At 39.9% G+C, this 20402-nt stretch overlaps 1 protein-coding gene across 10 annotated transcripts in view; it reads left to right on the top strand.

The window, feature by feature from the left end:
• The window catches only part of SAMD12 (sterile alpha motif domain containing 12), a 378174-nt gene that overhangs the window by 38426 nt on the left and 319346 nt on the right, over positions 1-20402 (top strand). For all 10 annotated transcript variants that reach the window (XR_013351652.1, XR_013351653.1, XR_013351651.1 and 7 more), the window contains exon 2: positions 1007-1185. Coding sequence is in view for 7 of the 10 variants with exons in the window: in XM_077847043.1 (XP_077703169.1) it covers positions 1007-1185 (179 nt within the window). In the remaining 3 variants the exon portion in view is untranslated. The remainder of the gene's footprint in view (positions 1-1006; positions 1186-20402) is intronic.

The raw sequence follows: 20402 nt of genomic DNA, 5'->3' as shown, positions 1-20402 counted from the left end.
CTGAGGCTAAAGGGAAGGGGGTAATGAGTTTAATCTTGAAGGGGTGAGGTCCCAGGGAGGTGAAATAATTTACTACCAGAAACTTCAACACACAAACACACATATGTTGTATGTGCATGAAGATACACACCCAGTCTACACACCCCTGGTGGTTCATGGACGTCATCTAAGGGGAAATATATGGGTCCCATAACATTCACTGCTATTTTGTTGATAATACTGGGTACATTGGAGGGGCTCAGTAAGTATTTGTTGAATGAATAAATATGTTCAGAAATGGGCTGTAGATTTTATTTGGGGAGGTATCCATGTCTGAGAATGTGGAGAAGTAAGACAGGAAAAGTCGGAAGCCACTAGGCTAGACTCCCAGGAGCCCTCCACTTGGGTCTTTCCTTCTCTTTAATGTAACAATAATAATAATGGTTTCAAAATCACTTGTTCTTTTGTCTTTTATCGGCCTCTTCTATTGGACCATGAGATCTTTGAAGGGAACATCTGTCATACATAAAAACATGTTTATAGGATCTAACCCAGGGACGGCACATAGTAAGTGCTCAGCAAATAGTTGTACAGTGAATGCAAGAGGGTGCACTTGAGCAAATGCTTGAAGCGATTCAAAGGGGGAGGGAAGGAGTGCTCTTCCAGATGGAGGCAGAGACAAGAAGCTAAGCTGCAGGGGTTGAACTAGTTGTGCTTGTGTGGGAGGCTGTAACAAAGTTGCCTGATTTGGTATTCTCATCTGTCCTGTGGGAATTAGTAACTTGTTCAAGGTCAAACAACTTGGAAATGATGGTATCTGGGTTTGTACTTGAGTTGTTCTGACTTGAGAGCTCAGGGTTCCCTCCATGCCATGTTCCCTGCTCCCCAGATTAGTTCCCATGTTATTCCACCACTTCTAAATTTGCTGCTGCCTTGTTTCTTCCCACGTAGGCCGGATGAACTACTCCGTCATGGACACCTTCTTTGTGGGACTTGTATGGAGTTGAATTTTTTTCCTCTCTCCTAGCTCTCCACTGTGGCTTGAATCCGCGGGGTATTGATCACTCTGCCCGGGCTGAAGGCATTAAACTGCAAATTGAAGGGGAAGGTGTTGAATCTCAGTCCATTAAAAACAAAAATTTTCAGAAGGTGCTTGACCAAAAAGGAACCCCCAAGCGATTGCCAACAGAAGCTGAGACGGCTAAGGTAGGTAATGATCCACTAAATTAGGGAGATTCCAAAGGTGAAGTTTTGATATTTTATGGTCCAGCCACAGAGAACTGATGGCACTTTTTCACTACTCACTGTTGTATCTTCAGTTAAATGAACACTGCTGCTTGGTTCCAAGCAATAACAAACGATGTTGACTGCATCTGCTTTGGAGTGAAACTCAAACACGTTTGGGGGCCATGTCATGTCATGTCATGAGGCTGAGCGTGGTATAGAATGGCCTATCAAGAAGGATGCGTTGGACTCAAAGGTGAAAGATTTGTTTGCCAAGCTCAGATTTATCATTTTATGATATGAGGCATGTCATGTGTCTATCCAGGCCTCACATTCCTCTTCTGTAGAGATCATAAAAATTACCTCCACCAATGAGGTGAACAGATAAAATAATACCATTCATTGGCAGGATTTTGTAAAAAGGGCCAGTGCCATGTGTATGAAGGACTTTTGCTGACAAGCACACTTAATTAATGATGTTTTATTAAATATATGCATGTATTCCAGGTATGGTTTCAAAGACTCTCAATGTATTGGCCTGTTGTGTCCCTGTAACAATTCTGTGAGGTAGACGACATAAACAGGACTCTAATTAATGAAAGATCTAACCATTTTTTTTTTGTTTTAAGATACTTAGTTCTTTTAAGTCTTAGTTGTAGGCATATAACACTCCAGTAAGAAGGGACTGGGTGGGGGAGATGATTCTTTAGCAAGGACAACCTGTTCTAGAGTTTTCCACAATGGAACTGGCAATAGATGGATTTTTATCTGAAATCAGTGAAGATGCTCATGTTTGGGGCACAGTTGAAGACGTTCATATTAGCTGGCCCCTTGGAAATTGAAGGAACTTGTCTTTATATGGTATTTGGTTTCTCCCTTGTGCATTCTCTGCAAAGGATTTTCCTTTCAAATGTCTGTAGGAGTGAATCTGTGTGTGCCTTGGAAAGCAAGGATTACGATCGCCCAAGAAAAGCTTGAAGTAGACAGGTGACTTTGTTGTCCTACAATAACCAACTCCCTCCCTGCTCCAAATGTCTTCCAAAATCAAATATGATTTTTTTTTACCCACAATTTTGAATAATTACCATTGTTGCTTCCCTTCTTTAGTGTGGATAATTAAAACTAGTGACATGAAGTACATGCTTGTGTATGTTATAAAGCATGAGAAATGAGTTGCAAGGATATTGCAGATATTTTGCACTAAGCATTTTAGTGGAGAGAAATTGCATCTCATAGGTAATCAGTTGATGGTTGAAGTTTGGTTTGTGAGCAGAGTTGGAAATAAAGTGAGCCCTGCTATATCCTGTTATATTTAAACCTCCTCAATCTCTGATGCTACACAGGCATCTTGAAAGACAAGGGGGAATAAAAGTATTAAGGATCTTTAGGAAGATAAATACCTTGACTAGGATCTTGTCAAAAGGATGCTTAACATATTAAAAGTTAAAGAAAAACTATTACTTGTCTGATTTTAATTCAACGTTAAACATTTCCAGATTATCTCTTATTTGAAAACACATCGGTAATATAAAGTTTTATTTAAATCTGACATGATGTGATAACTTGTGAATTATTTGGAATATGTGCTACTGTTTTAATTCCTGAATCTCACGTTGGTAGCAATTGCCTTCTCCTCTAGATCACTTTGTTTGCTTTGCTAAAGACGTACTTCATTGAGAATGTAGTAGTCCATAATGGGCCTTCAGGAGTAGACTGGACCACATATTAGAGATCAGATTCATTTGAATTATCCAGCTTATCTACAGTGAAAAGGGGTTAAGGAGATTGAGTGTTTTCATATTGAAATCATATTTAGGAATGAATGACCAGAGGCTTTAGTAAAGCTTGGAAAAAGTTTTTATTTTTTTCATGGAGGACCCGATGACAGCGGTGGTTGCTGCAGGGGGTGGGGGTAGGGGACGGAATTAAAAATAAGTGTGATTGCTGCAGACCTGCAGTGTTACCTGCACTGAACCTTCTGTGCCACAATGTGAACTTGTTTGGGGTCATGTACAAACACATTTCAATGTTTCTGTTGCCTTGAGAGGGTTATTGGATTTGTGGGTTTTCTTTCTTTCTTGGACAAATAATTGAATCTCAGGTAATTTGACCTACTCTAAACTTAAACAAAACCCTCAAAAACCTCTGGCTAGAAATGTGTGCATTTAAAGCTACTTAGTTGTATAAATTGGTACACTTTTTCTGGAGGACAGTATGATAGTAGTTATTGAAATTTTAAATATGTGTGATTTTTTTTTCCCAAGAATTCCCCTCTCTAGGAACTTGTCTAAAGAAATAATCATCCAGATATGTAAAAATGACTGGAGGATGGTGGTCACTCTGGCATGGTTTATAGTATGAAAATGTTGGGAAGAGCCCAAATGTCCACTCCTGGGTTGCTGGCTAGAGGAACTATGTCTGTCCATGCAATGAAATAGAATCCTCCCTTTATAAGGTAAAAGAGACCTATCTATGTATTTATCTTAGTCTGTTCAAGTTCTTACAACAAAAAGGCTAGGTGGCTTATAAACAGTAGAATTTTTTTTTTATTTTTTGAAAGATTTTGCTTTATTTATTTGAGAGAGAGTGCATGTGTAAACAGGGGGAGCAGTTAGAGGAAGAGGAAGAAGCAGGCTCCCCACTGAGCATGGAGCCCATGGGATGTGGGGCTTGATTCAAGGACCCTGGGATCATGACCTGAGCCAAAGGCAGACACTTAACTGACTGAGCCACTCAGGCACCCCTAAACTATAGAGATTTATTTCTCACAGTTCTGGAGTCTGGGAAGTTCAAGATCAAAGTGCTACCAGATTCAGTATCTGATGAGGGACTGTCTCCCTTTCTTAAATGGCCATCATGTCGCTGTGTTACATGGTGTAAAGGGACAAGGGTGCTCTCTAGAGTCTCCTTTAGAGCACTGATTCCATTCATGAGGGCTCCAGCCTCATGACCTATGAAAGGCTCCACCTCTATCACATTAGAGGTCAACTAGCAGAACAGACATTCAATATCTAGCAGTATTTTAGTGGGAACATTAGTGTGATGATATTTTAAAGCGAGAGAGGGGAGAAGGGCACAGTGTATATAGCATGTTCTCATTTATGTAAAAAGGTCTTTTTTTGTATAGAAGTATCACTGAGTCTGGAAAAGTTAATCCACAATTTGAACAGTGTTTCAAATCTGGAGTTGAGATTATGGGGAAAATGTTCACTTTTGTTTTGAGGTTTTTGGTTGTCTGTCTTTTTGTTTGTTTTTACGTGTATTGACTTCAAATCCTTTTTCAGATTGCCCTATTAACTTGAGTAGCTCAACTGTGACTTTTGCTGTTTGAGTCGATATTGGGCCTTAAAAGGTGCTGTATTTCCTCCCAGGGCTTCCCATTGTTGCTAGTAAGTTATTCACCAAGGGAGTGCGTTTTCTTGGAGACTTTTTGCCTTCATGTGCCTTCAGTTGTGGAGACCATTTTGTGAGGTGCTTTTGTGTTTGCCTCTTTTTGAACTTTCTGGAATGTAACAGCTCTGACCAAGAGTTATGTTACAGTTCCATTTGACTTTCCCTTTGCTACTGATTATGCAAATCAAGGCTCTCCCACAGCATCCCATATGCACTTTCCTGTTTGCAGGCTTCACACAGGGCACCTGGTTCTGGTTCCCCATCCCCATCCTGACTGTGGCCTTGCCACTTTGAGTCCAGCCATGTTGAGTTTTGAACATCACCTGTTCCCGATCCCCAGCAGGCATAGTGACTGCTGTGGTTTTCTGACATCTGTGATTTCAAGTTTGACTTTATATCAACTTAAAAATGTACTTTCTAGTACCTTTAAGTTTCTAGAGCCTGAGGAAGGGGAGATTATAGCATGAACTTTCAATACACCATCTTGACTCTGAAATTTGTATTGCTTTCATAATCTAAAAATATATATATCTTTCTCTCTCTCTAATCTCCATTCTTGGAAAAATTCTTTTTTTCTTTTTCTTCCCTTAGAATGTAATTTTAGAGCCTTTGGCTCTAATCCTCAAAAGACTAGAACTCTACTTCCAGAAAGAGGTGGTCTGTGCCCGGAGATTCCCATAGCTCTTACAGACCAAAGAGAAACCAGTGGAGAACCAATAGCACTTTTAATTAAGCCTTATTACTGGGCAGCATCGAGTCTAGTTGGAAAAAAAAATGGACCCAACTGAAATGTGGATCTGCCAAAGATATTTACCAATGTAAATTCTAAATGCTTCTGAACACTTGGGACTCAGGAGAGAGTACACATGCATACCAGAGCTATAGTTATAACTTTAAGATAAAAAACAAAATTCAGAAAACCAAAAAATACCCCAAACCTATGTTAACTATTAACTTAGTTTTACAGTTGGATACAGGACAAGAGATAAGTATGGCATTTTCATCTTCTAGGGAAGTCAGAAATTATAAAGGTACATGGCTGCTTTTGTCTGCTTCCGCATAGAGGGGTATGTACAATTGTGACAAAGGAGAGCCATGGTGGTCCTTTTAACACAGAGAGGGTATGGCCTCTTTCCCATTGATTTATTTTTATTCTTTTTACCATTGTAGTCATGGAGGCCCAAGACCAACTCCTAGTCCTACAGACCAGGTGTAGTTCCACAGAGCACCTTCCAAGGAAATAGTCCTATGAGAGACTGAGGTCCTTCCTGGACAGGCCCACACCCAAGGTTTATTAACCAATTTTCACAAGAAGTAGGGACAGGGCATCCAGGGGAGTAGGCACCAGCGGAACAGAACCGAACCAGTGTCATGAAGTGCAGGTAAAACTCAAATATGCAGCAGTAAGAATGGAAGCAATGAAGTCAAAGAACTTCGAGCCAAGGTTTGGCAGCAGACATCCTCAGGGGTGCTCAGCAGCAGTTTCCTTGGAGTCAAGATTCATGTTTTGGAAACAGATTAAAATAGTAGGTTAGAGCCAAGTTTATGGAATGTGAATACTACGATGAGGAGCATGGATTTATTTTCTACCTGTACTGTCCAATATGGTAGCCACTGGGCATATGTAGTTATTTAAATTTATGGCAATTGAATATAGTAGATTTACTTCCTTGGTCCTACCAGTCAGATTTCAAGTGGTCAGTTGCCACATGTGTCCAGGGGCTACTATTCTGAATAGCACAGACTTAGAACATCCTAGAAAATTCTGTCAGACATCACGGCTCTGACCTACAGAAAGCTACCAAAGTTCTCTGGGTTATAGGAGTAAGACGAAAAAGTAGTACTAACATCCTCTCTATTGTCCTTGGGCCTTGGAGGACATGTGCATCAGTCATAAGAAATGTTGAAATAGGAGTCTGTTTTGAAAATGGTGTTCCCAAATGCTCCAATGATTAAGGTTTCTGTTTCCATGGGAACTTTGGCTGTGGAATGAATCCGCCTATCAGCAGTCAGTATCCTGGCCCTTCCGCACTGGAATTCTGGGATGTATCCTCACCAATAGCTTAAACACAACATTGGGAAATGAGAAACTTCTGCCTTCTAGACTTGATTTTTCTGGGTGCTCACGAGGAAACTCCCATTCTGTGCTCTTAATACTATAAAATAAGGATTTCCTATAGTAAGTCCTTAGGATGATGATGATGGATGTATTTTTTTGTCAACAATAGTAGTTCACTAGAGCCTCTAAGGTTGTGAGTCACAGTGATAATCAGTAGTCTTGGTGGCTTTTTGAGTGTTCCTTGTATATGCATGACTGCCTAGTATTGTGTGTATGAGTGTGTCTGTGTCTGTGTTTGAGAGGCCGAGTGTGTGTGTGTGTGTGTGTGTGTGTGTGTGTGTGTGTGTAGAGAGCACGTGCAGGGGAAGGGGCAGAGAGAATCTAAGCAGGCTCCACTCTCGATGTGGGGCCCCATCTCACGACCCTGAGGTCATGGCCTGAGCTGCAGTCAAGAGTCAGACACTTAAATGAGCCACCCAGGGCCCCTGTATTTTTTTTTTTTTAATAAAATGTATATCCTCATTTTGTAGCTAAGAAAACAGTATTCAAATGACTTGCCAAAACTTAGTTTCTGGCTAACTACTAAAGGAAGTCAGCATTCAAATATAAGTCAAATGACTCTAAACCCAGGGTTTTTCATTCCCTTGATGTTAAATGTACAAATGACCTATTTATTTGAAAAGAAAATGTAATCTGTTCTATTGAGAATCTGGCCAAGTAGGCAGTAGAAGAGGTTAAAAAACAGTACATGTCATCTATATTCCTCAGAGAGAAACACCGAAAATCTTGATCTCTGTTTTATATAAGGGAGAAGCAATGCCAGCATCTAAAACAGTGAATAATTGCCTACATTTGGCTTTGGGATGCATTATGTGAATCTTTGGCAGCAGGATAGCCTTTTCTCATTAGGCTAATATTAGATTTAGTTTGTATTTCTTTGGCACAGAGTTAAAGGAACTGGCCTGAAACTTGGTGCCAGAGGCAGGAGGAGGAGAAAGCCTGGTGCTTTGGATAAGCCACAGGCGGATAAATGAGAGTTGACTGGAGGCGGCTTGTGGACATTTGTAACTACTAGCAGGAAGCATTCATCTGGGATTAAAACAGAAAACTAAAAGAATTTTGACTTGGGTTAAAAGGTGAAGGGTGGATTGGTACTTAACCTTGATCAAATTACACGGCTCAGCTGCCTCTGAGAAGGTCTGTGGCAATTTGGGGATAGAATGATCTAATTCTTGGCTCTCTGTATCTCTTGGCTTGGGGAGCAAGCGTATCTCCAAAAGAAGCTGCCAATCCAATATAATGTCACCAATGATATGAAGGGGCATAACACATGGGAAACATAATGAGCACACACTTTAAGAATTGTCAGAAGGGTCAGAACAAGAGAGACAAGCCAGAATGACTTCATGCTGTGTGAGTTCCAGGGCTCCAGTACAGACTGGGCACTTGGAAAGATCTCAGGAAAAGCTATAGCAAACCCATATTTGAAGAGGTAAGCATTTATTACTGAAGTGTTGAGCTCTGAAAAAATGTAATAATTAGGATGTATGTGAGCCATAGATTCATGGTATGATCAACAAGGAACGAACGTTAGGGAACATCTGACCACCTAATTTATAGGTAAGGGAACTGAGACTCTGGGCTTCTCAAAGATTTTGAGACCAAACAGTGGCCCAGTCTAGCCTGAAACATGGTTCTAATCCATGGCCAGTGCTTTCTACTCTATTCTGACAAATTTATATGAAAAAAGTTCTTGGAACCATTTGGTTAATGCTACTTTTCTGGTATATGAAGACCATTGTGGTGTGTCAGTGGTGTGTACCATTTGAAGCTGCAGAATGAAAGGTGATGTTTAGGGGAGATGGAACCCCTAACAGCAGATGGATCAGAACCCAGTTAGTTCCACTGACCGTTTTGACACAGCAAAAAGGGCATTTGAGTTCTAGGGAGGGCTTGTCTGGTAGCCACTCTGCCCAGATGCTTTTCCTTTCTGAAGATCAGTATCTAACCATGGAAGCAGTTAGTCCATAACAGTCAGAATTAAGATATTTCAGAATTCTGTGCATCTGCATTAAAAAAAGGTACATCTCATACCTGAGAAAGAGACAAACATAGGTGGGACTCATGACAGCAGTGAGCCTATTCTGTAGTTGTGATGAAGATGACTAGTCTTTGATGAGTGAGATTGGAAAAGCCTAGAAGTATCTAAGAGCCTTGGTCAACCTAGCTGAGTAAAGAACTCAAGAAGCAGGCAAAGCAGAGCCACACATTCAAGTATAAGAGAAAGATGAATGTCAGAGGGAGGTAGAAGAAAGCAGAGTTTGGCCTTTGCCTACACCCATAGCTAGAGGGCTGATGCCGGTTCCTAGGGAGGGGCATTATAGATCAACAAATACACATCTTCTCTGAGCACATACAGTTTTACTCTCTATAAACATATACATGCTAAAATAGCTTCTTTACAAAATACATGTTTAGGAGGATTTTCAAGTAAATCTCTGCTTTCCTTGGTAAACTACACTGTAGTTGCTATTGAACTATAAACACTTGAACTCAGGTGACCATTTAGAACTGGTGTTTGCAATCTTTATAATAAAAAGCCAGATAGTAAATGGCTCTGCATGGGGGCACAGGAGGGGGTGTTGCTGTCTCCATGTGACTTTGAGGAAGTGGATGCATTTCACTGAGATAAGTGGTGGACCTGTGGCTTGTATGCATGTCTGCATGTCCTCACTGTGCCACATCACCTTGCCTGTGCCTCAGCCGATGGGAGGCACTAGACACCTCAGCTTCTGATGGTGCACACCCAATATTATAGAGAACTGTGGGGAGAGAAGTGGGAGGTAGAAGGGGTACTTCAAATCATTTTAAACACTTTCTCTGTAAACCTGCAAATGAGCACAACTTATGTACAGTTTGGATATAAGTTGGTAAAAGTTTATAGTGGGAAAGGGAAAAAATAATTGTAATAAGTAATAAATCACTTAAAATTGCCCTATTATACATTTAGAAAGATTTTGTAATAATTGGAAAAAGGGAATTCCACTGTGTAAAAGAAACAAAATGCAAATGACAGACACTTCTGTTTTAGAGAGATGGATATTCATCAGCCTATCATGTTCATTTATTTGCCCCAACTACCTCTTCTGAAATCCATTCATGTTGCTTCTCCACCTCACTTCACCATCTTTTCTCCCATGGACCACAACATAGCCTCTTAATGGGCTTCCACTTCCCTCTTGTTCTCCTGTGATCCTTCTCCACACAGCAATATTGAATCAGAGAAAGCCATTCACCTGCTAGGCATCCTTAATAGTTTTCCATAGCATTTAATGCATCTAGATTTGTACTTTATCATGATTGATAATACCGTAAGACATTGGGTTGTGCTTGCCTTCTCAACTTCACTACATAGCAGGCTCCCTTCTGGTTGTCTGAGCTCCAGACATACTTGTCTTTGTTTCTTGAATATACCAAGGTCCTTTGTCTGGAGAGCATTGGTATTCCCTATCCCTTCTGTTTTCTCCCTTGATCATTGGTTGGCTGATTCCTTGTCATTTAGGCCCTAGCTCAAATGTGCCTCTCTAGAGAAGACCAACCACCCTAGCTGAATTAGTCCCTGGGGACATTCTGACCTCACGGTTTGTCCTTCATAGAACTTCTTCCCTTCTGAAATCCTCCTGTTTATCTTCTGTGTCTCCAATAAAATTGAAACTCCTTTAAAGCCATGATCTTGTCTGTCTGGTTTGCTGCTGTAACATGATTACCTGCTATAGTGTCCAGCACATAATAAAGAATACATTTTTGATGAATGAATCAATTGATGCGAGACAGAAGTCTCTTGCCTCTAGTCTCTCTTTTGCCTTGTGGTTGTTTAATTATCTTTAGCCTCTCTACAAATGAGCAGAAGGATAAATCTTGCTGCTTCCTATAATGGTGGACCATGTCAGGGGAATACTTTTCTGAACACTGAGTGCAAGTGAGCTATCCTACATAAGGTGAGCAAGGAATACTTCCATAGCCAATATGCTATCATTCATCCTCACAAAGTCTAGATTGTCCCTAAGCCAGGGAAAATAGCTGTCTTGCAGTCTATGGCAAGCATTCCAAACTTAAACGCTCTGCTACCTCTGTGCTGGGACCTAGTGATCTCTCTTGCCCTCCTGGGTTGGCCAAGATTTCAGATGGCAAGTTTCCTTCACCTCCACCTGTAGCTCTCTGCAGGGTCCTCCTCATAAGCATCGTTTGAATCCCCTAACCTATTCTTTTGAAGTCAGACTTGAAGGAAATAGAAAGCAGCAGCTTCTCCTTAAATAGTTATGAATTTCTGATTAAAACTGAAGATCACACCACCGGGTACCAATCAACACCTAAAACATTATTTCCAATTTTTTATGAATTAGAAATAGCTTTCAAGTGTTGCTTTCACAGGTAACCTTAATACACAGCATCGTAGTTGGCTTAGGTTGCTGTAGCAAAATACTATAGGCTGGGTAGTGTAAACAATAAACTTGACCTCTCACAGTTCTGGAGGCAGACAAGTCCCAAAGTCAGAGTGCCAGCTAATTGATTCCTGGTAAGTGCCTTTTACCTGGCTTGCAGATGGGCAACCTTCTGGCTGTGGCCTCACATGGTGCGGAGTGAGCTCTTTCTTCCTCTTTGTAAAAGGACATTAATCGAATGGAGCCCCGCCCTCATCTTCTCTAAAAGTATCTCCCAAAGGCCCCCATTACCAAATGCCAGCACATTGGAGGTTAGGGCTTCAAGATATGAATTTGGGAGGATGCACAAACATTTGGTCCCTATCCTATCAAACGTGCATTTTGGCCCGAAGCCGAATAGCTCAGTGTTAAATCATTATTTGGCTGAAGCTCAGTATCACCATCATAGAATGAATGCCTCACATACAAGAATAAACCTGAAATCTTAATAAGCATGTCTATTTATTACAACTTAATTAAAATTATCCCAAGCAGATTTTGTTTAAAATTGGCATTGTAGTTCAGTGGTAATAATTTCTCTGAGCTGTCAGCTCTTGTGGTTTTTACATTGCACATCTATGATACTGAAAATGTGCTCTCTTTCTGCTAAGGTCAGTAATGGAGCAACCTACATTTTTATCCAGCTCTGTCATTACAGTGTCGTGCTAATGGTGCTATTTCCCTCTCAGGTCATTAAGTTTTCTCCTCCTCCAACAATAACTACTATACTAAAGACTTCTACTCTTGGGCTTGCCATCTTGGTTGAAAGTCATGAGGTAACTTCATTGAAACAATCCCATAAAGTAAAGCTTTTCGTTTTTTAGTACTTGAAAAAGATGCTTTTAAAAAATTCTCAAAGTGAAGCTTAATTTTGTTCTTATCCCTTGTGGTTTTCTTCTTTAAAGCAATGTTTTCACAATATTCATTGTAAAACAGGATTCTCAGCTCAGCAGCCAGAATGGTCTTGTTAATGTGCGAGTCAGATCCTGTTATTCGTCTAATGGTTCCTTGTTTTTCTCAAAAGCCAACGTCCTTTAGATGTCCTACCAGGCCCTCCCTGTGTGATCTGTCCCCTGCCAAGTCACTCATGTCATCTGCTACTATACTCTCTTCCTTGTTTAGACTGCTCCTAGATTAAACCAGGCATCTTCCCACTGCAGAGCCTTATATTGGTTGTTCCTTCTACCTGCAGTTCCTTTTCCTCAGGAAGCATAGGCCATGCATCTTCGTCTCTTTTAAATCTTGGCTGCTTAACCTTCTCATTGGGGTTTGCATGGGTTATTCTATTTAAATAATGACCTCTTTCCCAATACCCCTGATCCCCTCCCCAGCTCCAGTATACTCACAACTTGCTAAAACAGTATATCACTTCTTTATTTTTTTTTAATTTTTATTTATTTATGATAGTCACAGAGAGAGAGAGAGAGAGAGGCAGAGACACAGGCAGAGGGAGAAGCAGGCTCCATGCACCGGGAGCCCGACATGGGACTCGATCCCGGGTCTCCAGGATTGCGCCCTGGGCCAAAGGCAGGCGCCAAACCGCTGCACCACCCAGGGATCCCTATATCACTTCTTTATTATGTGAATTATTATCATACATCATCTATCAGAGTGTAAAGTCTGTGAGGGCAGAGACCTGTTTTGCTTAGTAATATATACCAGGCATGGTTATGATACATAGGGATCTGTCCTAGAGGTATAGCTATTTTTTGTTGTTGACATGAATTTTTGTAATCTGTATACATTTATCACTTGGCTGATAAACTTTTAATTGTGTGAAGCAAACCAGAAGAATCTTACTCTGTTACATGTCTCATTCTACTGGAAAGGGAATTTTCATACAGCAACAGTAAACCTGAAGAACACCCCTATTTGTGTTGCTGATGATGCTATGGTAATCAGATATGTAAATAACTTGTATGATCAAATGATCATTAATTGCACACAAGCTTGGGGCTGCCAGAAACACAGTTGAAATGGCATTTGGCTACTTGGCCTGCCAAAAACCAAGGTCGAAACCATAGCTAATAGCAGATTTTTGGCCAAATGCCACAACCAAAGTTGGACTCTGGCAGCATCTTGTTCTTAATTACGCAGTTTAGCTCCTAATTGTTCACATGTCTACCTTACACTGTAATCTATTTTGGGGGAGGGGGTCAGAATCTGACAGCATTTTCTCATACTGTAGTAATAGGGTTAAGCCCTAAAAATTATATTATTAACACTATAAATATAGGATTGACTCTCTAAAAGCCTGGATAATAGTAACCACTTGGAGGTGGCCAGAACAGACCAGAACTAAAACAGAAGAGAGGAAGACATCAAAACTTGGATTTGTTATAATGCAGGATATATAACTTCACTGTTTTATCTTCAAATTACATAGTAAAACTCACAGGCTCTGGGACCTAGGTCTGATCCCTGCCCTGCTACTTAATAGCTGTACCACCTGGGGCTAACTTCTTGACCTCTTTCTGGCTTCGGTGTCTTCATCTGTGCAGTAGGGATAATCCTCATATTTACCTCACTATGTGGTGGTTAGAATCACTGCAGTTTATATATACAGTGCTTAAAACAGCTCCTGGCATATTGTAAGCATGATGTAAGTTTGCTACTATTGTTATTCTTAATACCATTATCCTCAATCCTCAAAATATTTTGGCCAGATGGATTAGAGAATATACTTTTTTCTTTCTTCTGTCTTTCTTTTTTTTCTTTTTTTTAAGCAGTCGGTTTCAGATTGGGTGCCTACAGCCATATTGGGTTTATCAGCAAGTTTTGTTTGCCCACACAGACTTAAAGTTCAATGATTCAACAGTGGAAAAACCCAGAAATTCTTTATTTAAAAGCTCCAGATTTCCCATTTCTCAAACTTAAAAAACCTGGAAATGATAAGCCTAAATTTATACCAGCTGCAGCTGTCAGCAGTTGCCCCCTTTAGATTTGGTTCTGTCCATGCCTGGCCCTCTTTACTCCTTCTGTTTCTAGCTAGGCTTCTATAGTCCGTCTAGTTTGTGACCCTTGGGAAACGGGATCCTGACATAGTATAAAATGTAGACTTAACCTTTTCTCACTCTGTGAGAGTGGCTTCTATATCCTTAAAAATGTTCATGTCATTCTATATTTAAAGTATCTATTAGACCCCTTTTCTGGTGATACTATATTGAGCAAGACAGAAGTGGAAACTGGATCTGAAACATGTACTGTGATGCAAATTCTAATATATATTTGGAAGGAAACCAACGGAGGTCTGAGAAACTGTTAAAAATGTTAAAAATACATCCATGCCAAAAGAAGCAAGAATACTTCTTGGGAGCAAGAACACTTCATGGAACTAGGTCAGCTTGTGCATAGACCCTCAAGTACAGAAGACTGCTTAGAAAAGACCAGTGTGGCAGGTTTACAAATGGCTCAAGAGGATACTGGAGGAGAGATTGTGTGGTTTTATCTGAATTTTATACTTAGTGCGATGGAAATCATTGAAGGGTTTTAGGTAGGCGAGGGACTTGGAAAGAAAAGACTGTAGCTGCTCTACAGAGTTGTTGAGAAGCAAATAAGAGTAGAAATGGGGACATTGGGAAGGGGATATTGGAGTTTATGGTGTTGAGAGACAGTGCTGTGTTGTTCCAGAGTAGAGTAAATAGAAATGGAGAGAGGTGGGCAAATTTAAGTTCATTTTGAAGGTAGAATTGGTAAGACATGATTAGGTATAATCCATGAGGCAAAGGGAGGAATCAAGGATGACTCCTATGTTTCTGGTTGGAGCAGCTAACTAGACATTGGCATTATTTAGTAAGATAGGAAAATTGGCAAGGGAGGGTGTTAAAAGGGAAAGCTCTGGGGGGAATCAGAAGTTTCATTTTGACCGTGTTGATTTTAAAATTTCTGAGATATCCAAGAGAACGTATCGAGTAGGTTATTAAACTTGTGAATCTAGGTTTACAAGGGAAGAAGTCTTAGCTATAGACTGAAGGCCATATCTGTCACTGTGTATATTTAAGAGTACGTGCCCGCGCGTAGGAACCAAGGAGTCTTCCATTGATCCTTATCTCTAGGATGCGTAATCCCTTTGGTTTCTCCTGCTTTCTTGCTGCTTCTTTGATTCTTCTTATCCTTAACCTGCATCATTGGACTTTGAGCCTAAGAGTTAGACTGTTTAGTTTAGAGGGTATTCGTAATAGCATGAAAGCACTTGGGGAGAAGTAACGAATCCTGTCTTTTTCTGTCTGGCCTAATTTTGACTTCTTTCACCTGCAGCCATACTTACCTAGCGAAGAGACTAGTGCATATCATCAGCATTCAGAAAAAGGTTGTTGGGGATAAGCAGCTGATACAGTTTTTAGGCTTTAAGGCTTAGTAGCCTTGTATAGGAATGTGAGGGTGTATCTGCTTCTGCTTTCACCAGTGCTGTCATGGGAGATGACACCTGTGTTCATCAGTATCTGCTTCTCTCATGTGCTCATGGACCTCTGCACTTCCCAGTCTCTTAAACTGACTAGTTCTAGACATTGGCCTCTGGAGAGAAAGAAGTATCTACTAACATCAGCTAAACCCTGGAGCAAACTTCCTGTTTCTTTTTGGAAATAACGGTGTCTACATGTTCAGACTGCAGAACACAAAGTCATCCCATGGAGGACAGCTACCTAGGAGCTGACTTGTAGCTGACTTTTTGTAGAAGCAAGAAATAAACTTGTGTCCCGAGGTTTCGAGAGATGTTTGTTACTGCAGCCTAAGTCTAGCCTAACCAGATCAATCCAGGTGACATCCGGAGACAGTGCAGTGATGCTTGCTCAAAGCATAAGCTACTCACAGGGAGGCATCTGGCTAAACTTCAGGGCAGATATAACCCCCAGCAAAGATGAGTGTGCTTAACAATTACTTAGAACTCAGTATGGATCGTAACTTTCTTTTTAACAGATGGAGACTCTGCTCTTTTTACTCTCAACTACTGAACTGAAATTAAATCCCTATATGAAGATTTTAAAGCTCTTCTCCTGGGTCCCGGTGATAATTACCAGTGTTGAGACCTCCTTGGGCCTGTGTATCCCTACTGCCTCATTTTGTGTTTGTGTGTAATTGATAGCAATTAGCCACCATGTCCTTCTCATTTTGATGCTGTGATTTCCTTTCATATGGTTCTTTCTTCTGGCATGTGCTATCAAGTGCTCAGCACTTACAACTGGTCTAAATTGTTAAAAGTTCGAGGTGAATGTTTTTTTTTTTTTTCCCCCTTTGTCATGGGGATGGTGGTGGTGGTTAATCTGCTTAAGTAATTACTTTTTGGAAAAGGTGACCTATTTTGCCCTCCTGAATGCAAATCTGCTTTGCATCTCTCACTGTTTACACAGTGACTTTCCGAGACACAAGTGCTTCTCCTTGAATGACCCCTTTCTCTCTTGGGCTTCCATGGCTAATATTTATTGGCAACATCTGGGGTTTAGTGCAGTGAAGTTATTTACAGCAGTGCTTATTAGTGCACTTCTGTGAGTCCTGGGAGTTTCTCGCCAGCCCCGCCATTTTGTTGAGGATGGCCCCCCGTGGAGCCCCAAGATTAGCAGCTATTTTTCAGGAAGCAGCAGGCTTGTGTGCCTTGAGGAAAACTCAGAGGATATAGGGGAAAGGAATGGTTACAAATAGAATGGACATTAGGAATCTTGTAATCCTGCTCTCTCACTTTACTGATGAGAAACTTGATGGGCAAAGAAGTGAAATGACTTGCAGACAACTGCAAGAAATAAGTTAGAGACCCAAGTAGGTCTCAAATTTTTTATTCTCATCATGACTTTTCCTTCTTGGGACTTTATTCAATATTTATCCAGGATGTTTGCAAAGAAGAAGCTTTTCTTAGATCATAGATCATTGCTTCATCATAGACCATCACTGAGAAACTCAGGTTGTGTTTGGGTCCCCCCAGCATCCTGACATTTTAAGAATTTCTCCCCCTTTCTCCTAGAGATATTCTCCTTAGAGCCATCACCCAGAGTAGGCAGTTGCCTTGAGCTTTATGCTCTGGAGATGGATGGTGAGCACTACTGCTGAGAGTGGAATGGGAAGGATATGGCTTCTTTTTTCTTTAATAATTGTATTTGCTATAATATCTATTCCCTAGTTACCTTTTGACTTGGGGACCATGAGAACTAGATTCTGAGCTTCCAGGTTTCCATATCTAAATATTAGAAGAATTTTCCAAAGAGTAACTTCGTGCTTTATTATATCTGAAAGCTTATATTCTTCACTGCAGAGGTACTTCCAGTGCTAAATGCTATAGTGCCATGACAGTCCACACAGGCCGAAGTGGGCTAGAAATATTTTTGGAAGCCATTTCTGTAGTGAGATGGTTAATAACAACATGGAAGTAAATTAACTGTACAGTACTTTATAGACTATATAAATACATCATGCTAAACCCAAACAGAATTTGATTCTACTTAAACTTCTCCATAGCTGGATCCCCAAAATGTATGTGGATGCCTCAACACTACCCAATATGAAGAAGGTTTGACAGAGAGTGTAGAAGGAGACAGTTTTTATCTTAAGTAACTGTGGATGAGATACCTTTTCTTAGCAAATCTCACAGTTTTTAACAAAATCTATGATTATGTGATTCAGTCAGTAAGGCCCTTTCTTGGCTCTGAGAAAATGAGTCTGGAAACTTCCTATTATATTTGCCCCTATTTAGCCTCAAATGTATATGATGATCCCTAAAAAGCATTAGCTTTCTGAATGCTAGCTACTTTAACTCTATGATGTGGTACTTTGTGAGCTTTTATTTTTAAATTTGTGTTTTAAAGTAAAAATGTATGTTGAATAGAGAGCAATTTCTTTCAATTTAAAATTGAATTTTAAAAAACCCCAGATTTATCTTATAGAAAAGGGCATAGCTTTGTGTAATCATTAAGTATGATACACTAAGCTTGCTATGTGCATTACTTCTATGCAAAGAAGTTTGAAGGAGAGAATGTTTTTATTCATTTTTATTTATTTTTATTTTTATTTTTGGAGAGAATGTTTTTAATTACAGTGAACACTTATGTGGCAGTTGTCACGTGTCAGGTGCTGCTCCAAGTGCATTTCATGTGTCACCATTTATACTTCTCGCAGAGTGGATAAACCAAAAGCCCTCCCATTACAAATCTTTTTTTTTTTTAATTTTTTAATTTATTTATGATAGGCACACAGTGAGAGAGAGGCAGAGACACAGGCAGAGGGAGAAGCAGGCTCCATGCACCGGGAGCCCGACGTGGGACTCGATCCCGGGTCTCCAGGATCGTGCCCTGGGCCAAAGGCAGGCGCTAAACCGCTGCGCCACCCAGGGATCCCCCCATTACAAATCTTAAGAAATATAACAGAAATCTTAATAAATGCAGGCAGAACTTGTAAGGCAGTAAAGGAAGCCTTGCTGGAAACAAGGGGACTGAAAACCAGGAGAAGACTATGAGAGGGCACTCTGATACCTTTGTAGACAGTTGACATTTGAGTTTTAATATTCATGTGGGGTTAGAAGTGAGAGAGTTGGAATGGCCACCCCTGCATAAAATAAGAACTCTCAAAGGGGGGGGGAGTATTGGGAATGAGTGGTCTAAAGAGTCTTTCATTAATACAAGAAAGCAAAAGGAAAATTTTATCTGTCTTAACTTGAGTTCTAGGTAAGGGGATAAAAGGTCTTCCTGGAAAAACTTGACTTCATGTACCTGATGTCCTGTGAGTTTAGGATTTATAGTTCCCATGTTCCATGAGCTAATGGCTGAGAAATTAATTCCCAAATTAGTTTTTGTGCTGGTAATAGCCCTGGGACAAGTCCCAGAACAAAAATCTACTCTGAAGGGAGTCTTTTTGAGATATTAGGAAATCAATAAATAGCTCTCCTTTCTTTTCCTCCTAAATTGGGACCCTACTAAATTATTGAGTCAGGCAGCTTAGTCAGAAATTCACCTCTATTCCTGATGAATCTGATTGGACAAGGTGCTGTATGAGCTTGCACATGCTTTACCCTCTAACCTGATCAGCATCTTTATTGAGCTCAACTTCAGTTACAGGTCACCCACATGGGCTAGGCCATTTATATCAATCCCCCAAAGATTGTGTATGGCCCAGAGTTATCTGTGTCACTGTATAATGGTAGAAGGAACAATTCACTGGTAAGAAAAGAACAGTTCTAAAGTTTCACACATTTGATGAAATAGCCTCAAAATGTATGTAAAAATTCCATGTGAAATTGACAAATTTACAATCATAGGAGAAAGCTTAAACTTCCATTTCTTAGTAATTGATATCCTAAGCTAGACCAGTGTTAGAAAGGACATAGAAGATATAAACAACACAACAATCTTAATCTAGTAGACAAAGTTAGAATCTTGTACCAATAATTAAAAACAGGTTCTACTGATACATACAAGCCAGTAAGCTACACATGGCAAATTAAAAATTCATGTGCTATAACCTAAAGATTGCATCTTACATCCTTGCATAGGGAAGGTCTTGGACATTCAAAAGAAGACATTTACAGAAATGTTAAAGGATTTTTTATAATACACAAATAAGAATGTAAATATCCATGAGAAGATAACCAGGTAAGTTAATTGTGTTGTGTTTCTACAAGGAATACTAAACATTTAAGATGATTAGATTTGAATTACCTGACTTAAAATGGGGAAGTCTCATAAAGGTGAGTGACAACCAAATTGTAGAATAATCTGACATAGTGAGATTTTTGTAAAGTTTGAAAATGTAAAAAAAACAAAACAAAAAACAAAAACTGAGTGTATATATAAATACTACACTATATAAATAGAACATGCTAAATTTTATAAACAATATTAGGATATTTTTTCCTGTTTCTTTTTTTATTAAGTTTCTATTTAAATTCTAGTGAGTTAACGTAATCCAATATTAGTTTCAGGTGTACAATATAGTGATTTAACACTTCCCAACAGTTAGGATGTTAGGACATTTTTAGAGATAGGGTAAACTCGAAGGGAGCAAAAGTGATGGAGAATTGGTTTTACTACAATGCTTTGAACTGTTTGAAATTTTTTTTTTCTAAGAGCTCTGGAGTACAATTAGACGTAATTTCAAGATTTTACGTATCTAAGTGAAACCGCAGACACACAAATGTACAAATTAGCTACGTGAAAAAGTATACCACTGGGACTCAGATTATGTGTCGAGATGTTCTTTAGTTTTGATCATGTGTCCTCAGACTGTGGAGCCCTTTCCTAACTGCTGTGCATGTTCTCCTGCATAAAGATGAACTTTGGATACTATCA

Source organism: Canis aureus, chromosome 14 (genome assembly GCF_053574225.1).
Source record: "Canis aureus isolate CA01 chromosome 14, VMU_Caureus_v.1.0, whole genome shotgun sequence".
In the NCBI taxonomy this organism is placed as follows: domain Eukaryota; kingdom Metazoa; phylum Chordata; class Mammalia; order Carnivora; family Canidae; genus Canis; species Canis aureus.
The sequence above is the reverse complement of the archived record's forward strand: the minus strand, read 5'-3'. Positions and strand labels throughout refer to the sequence as shown.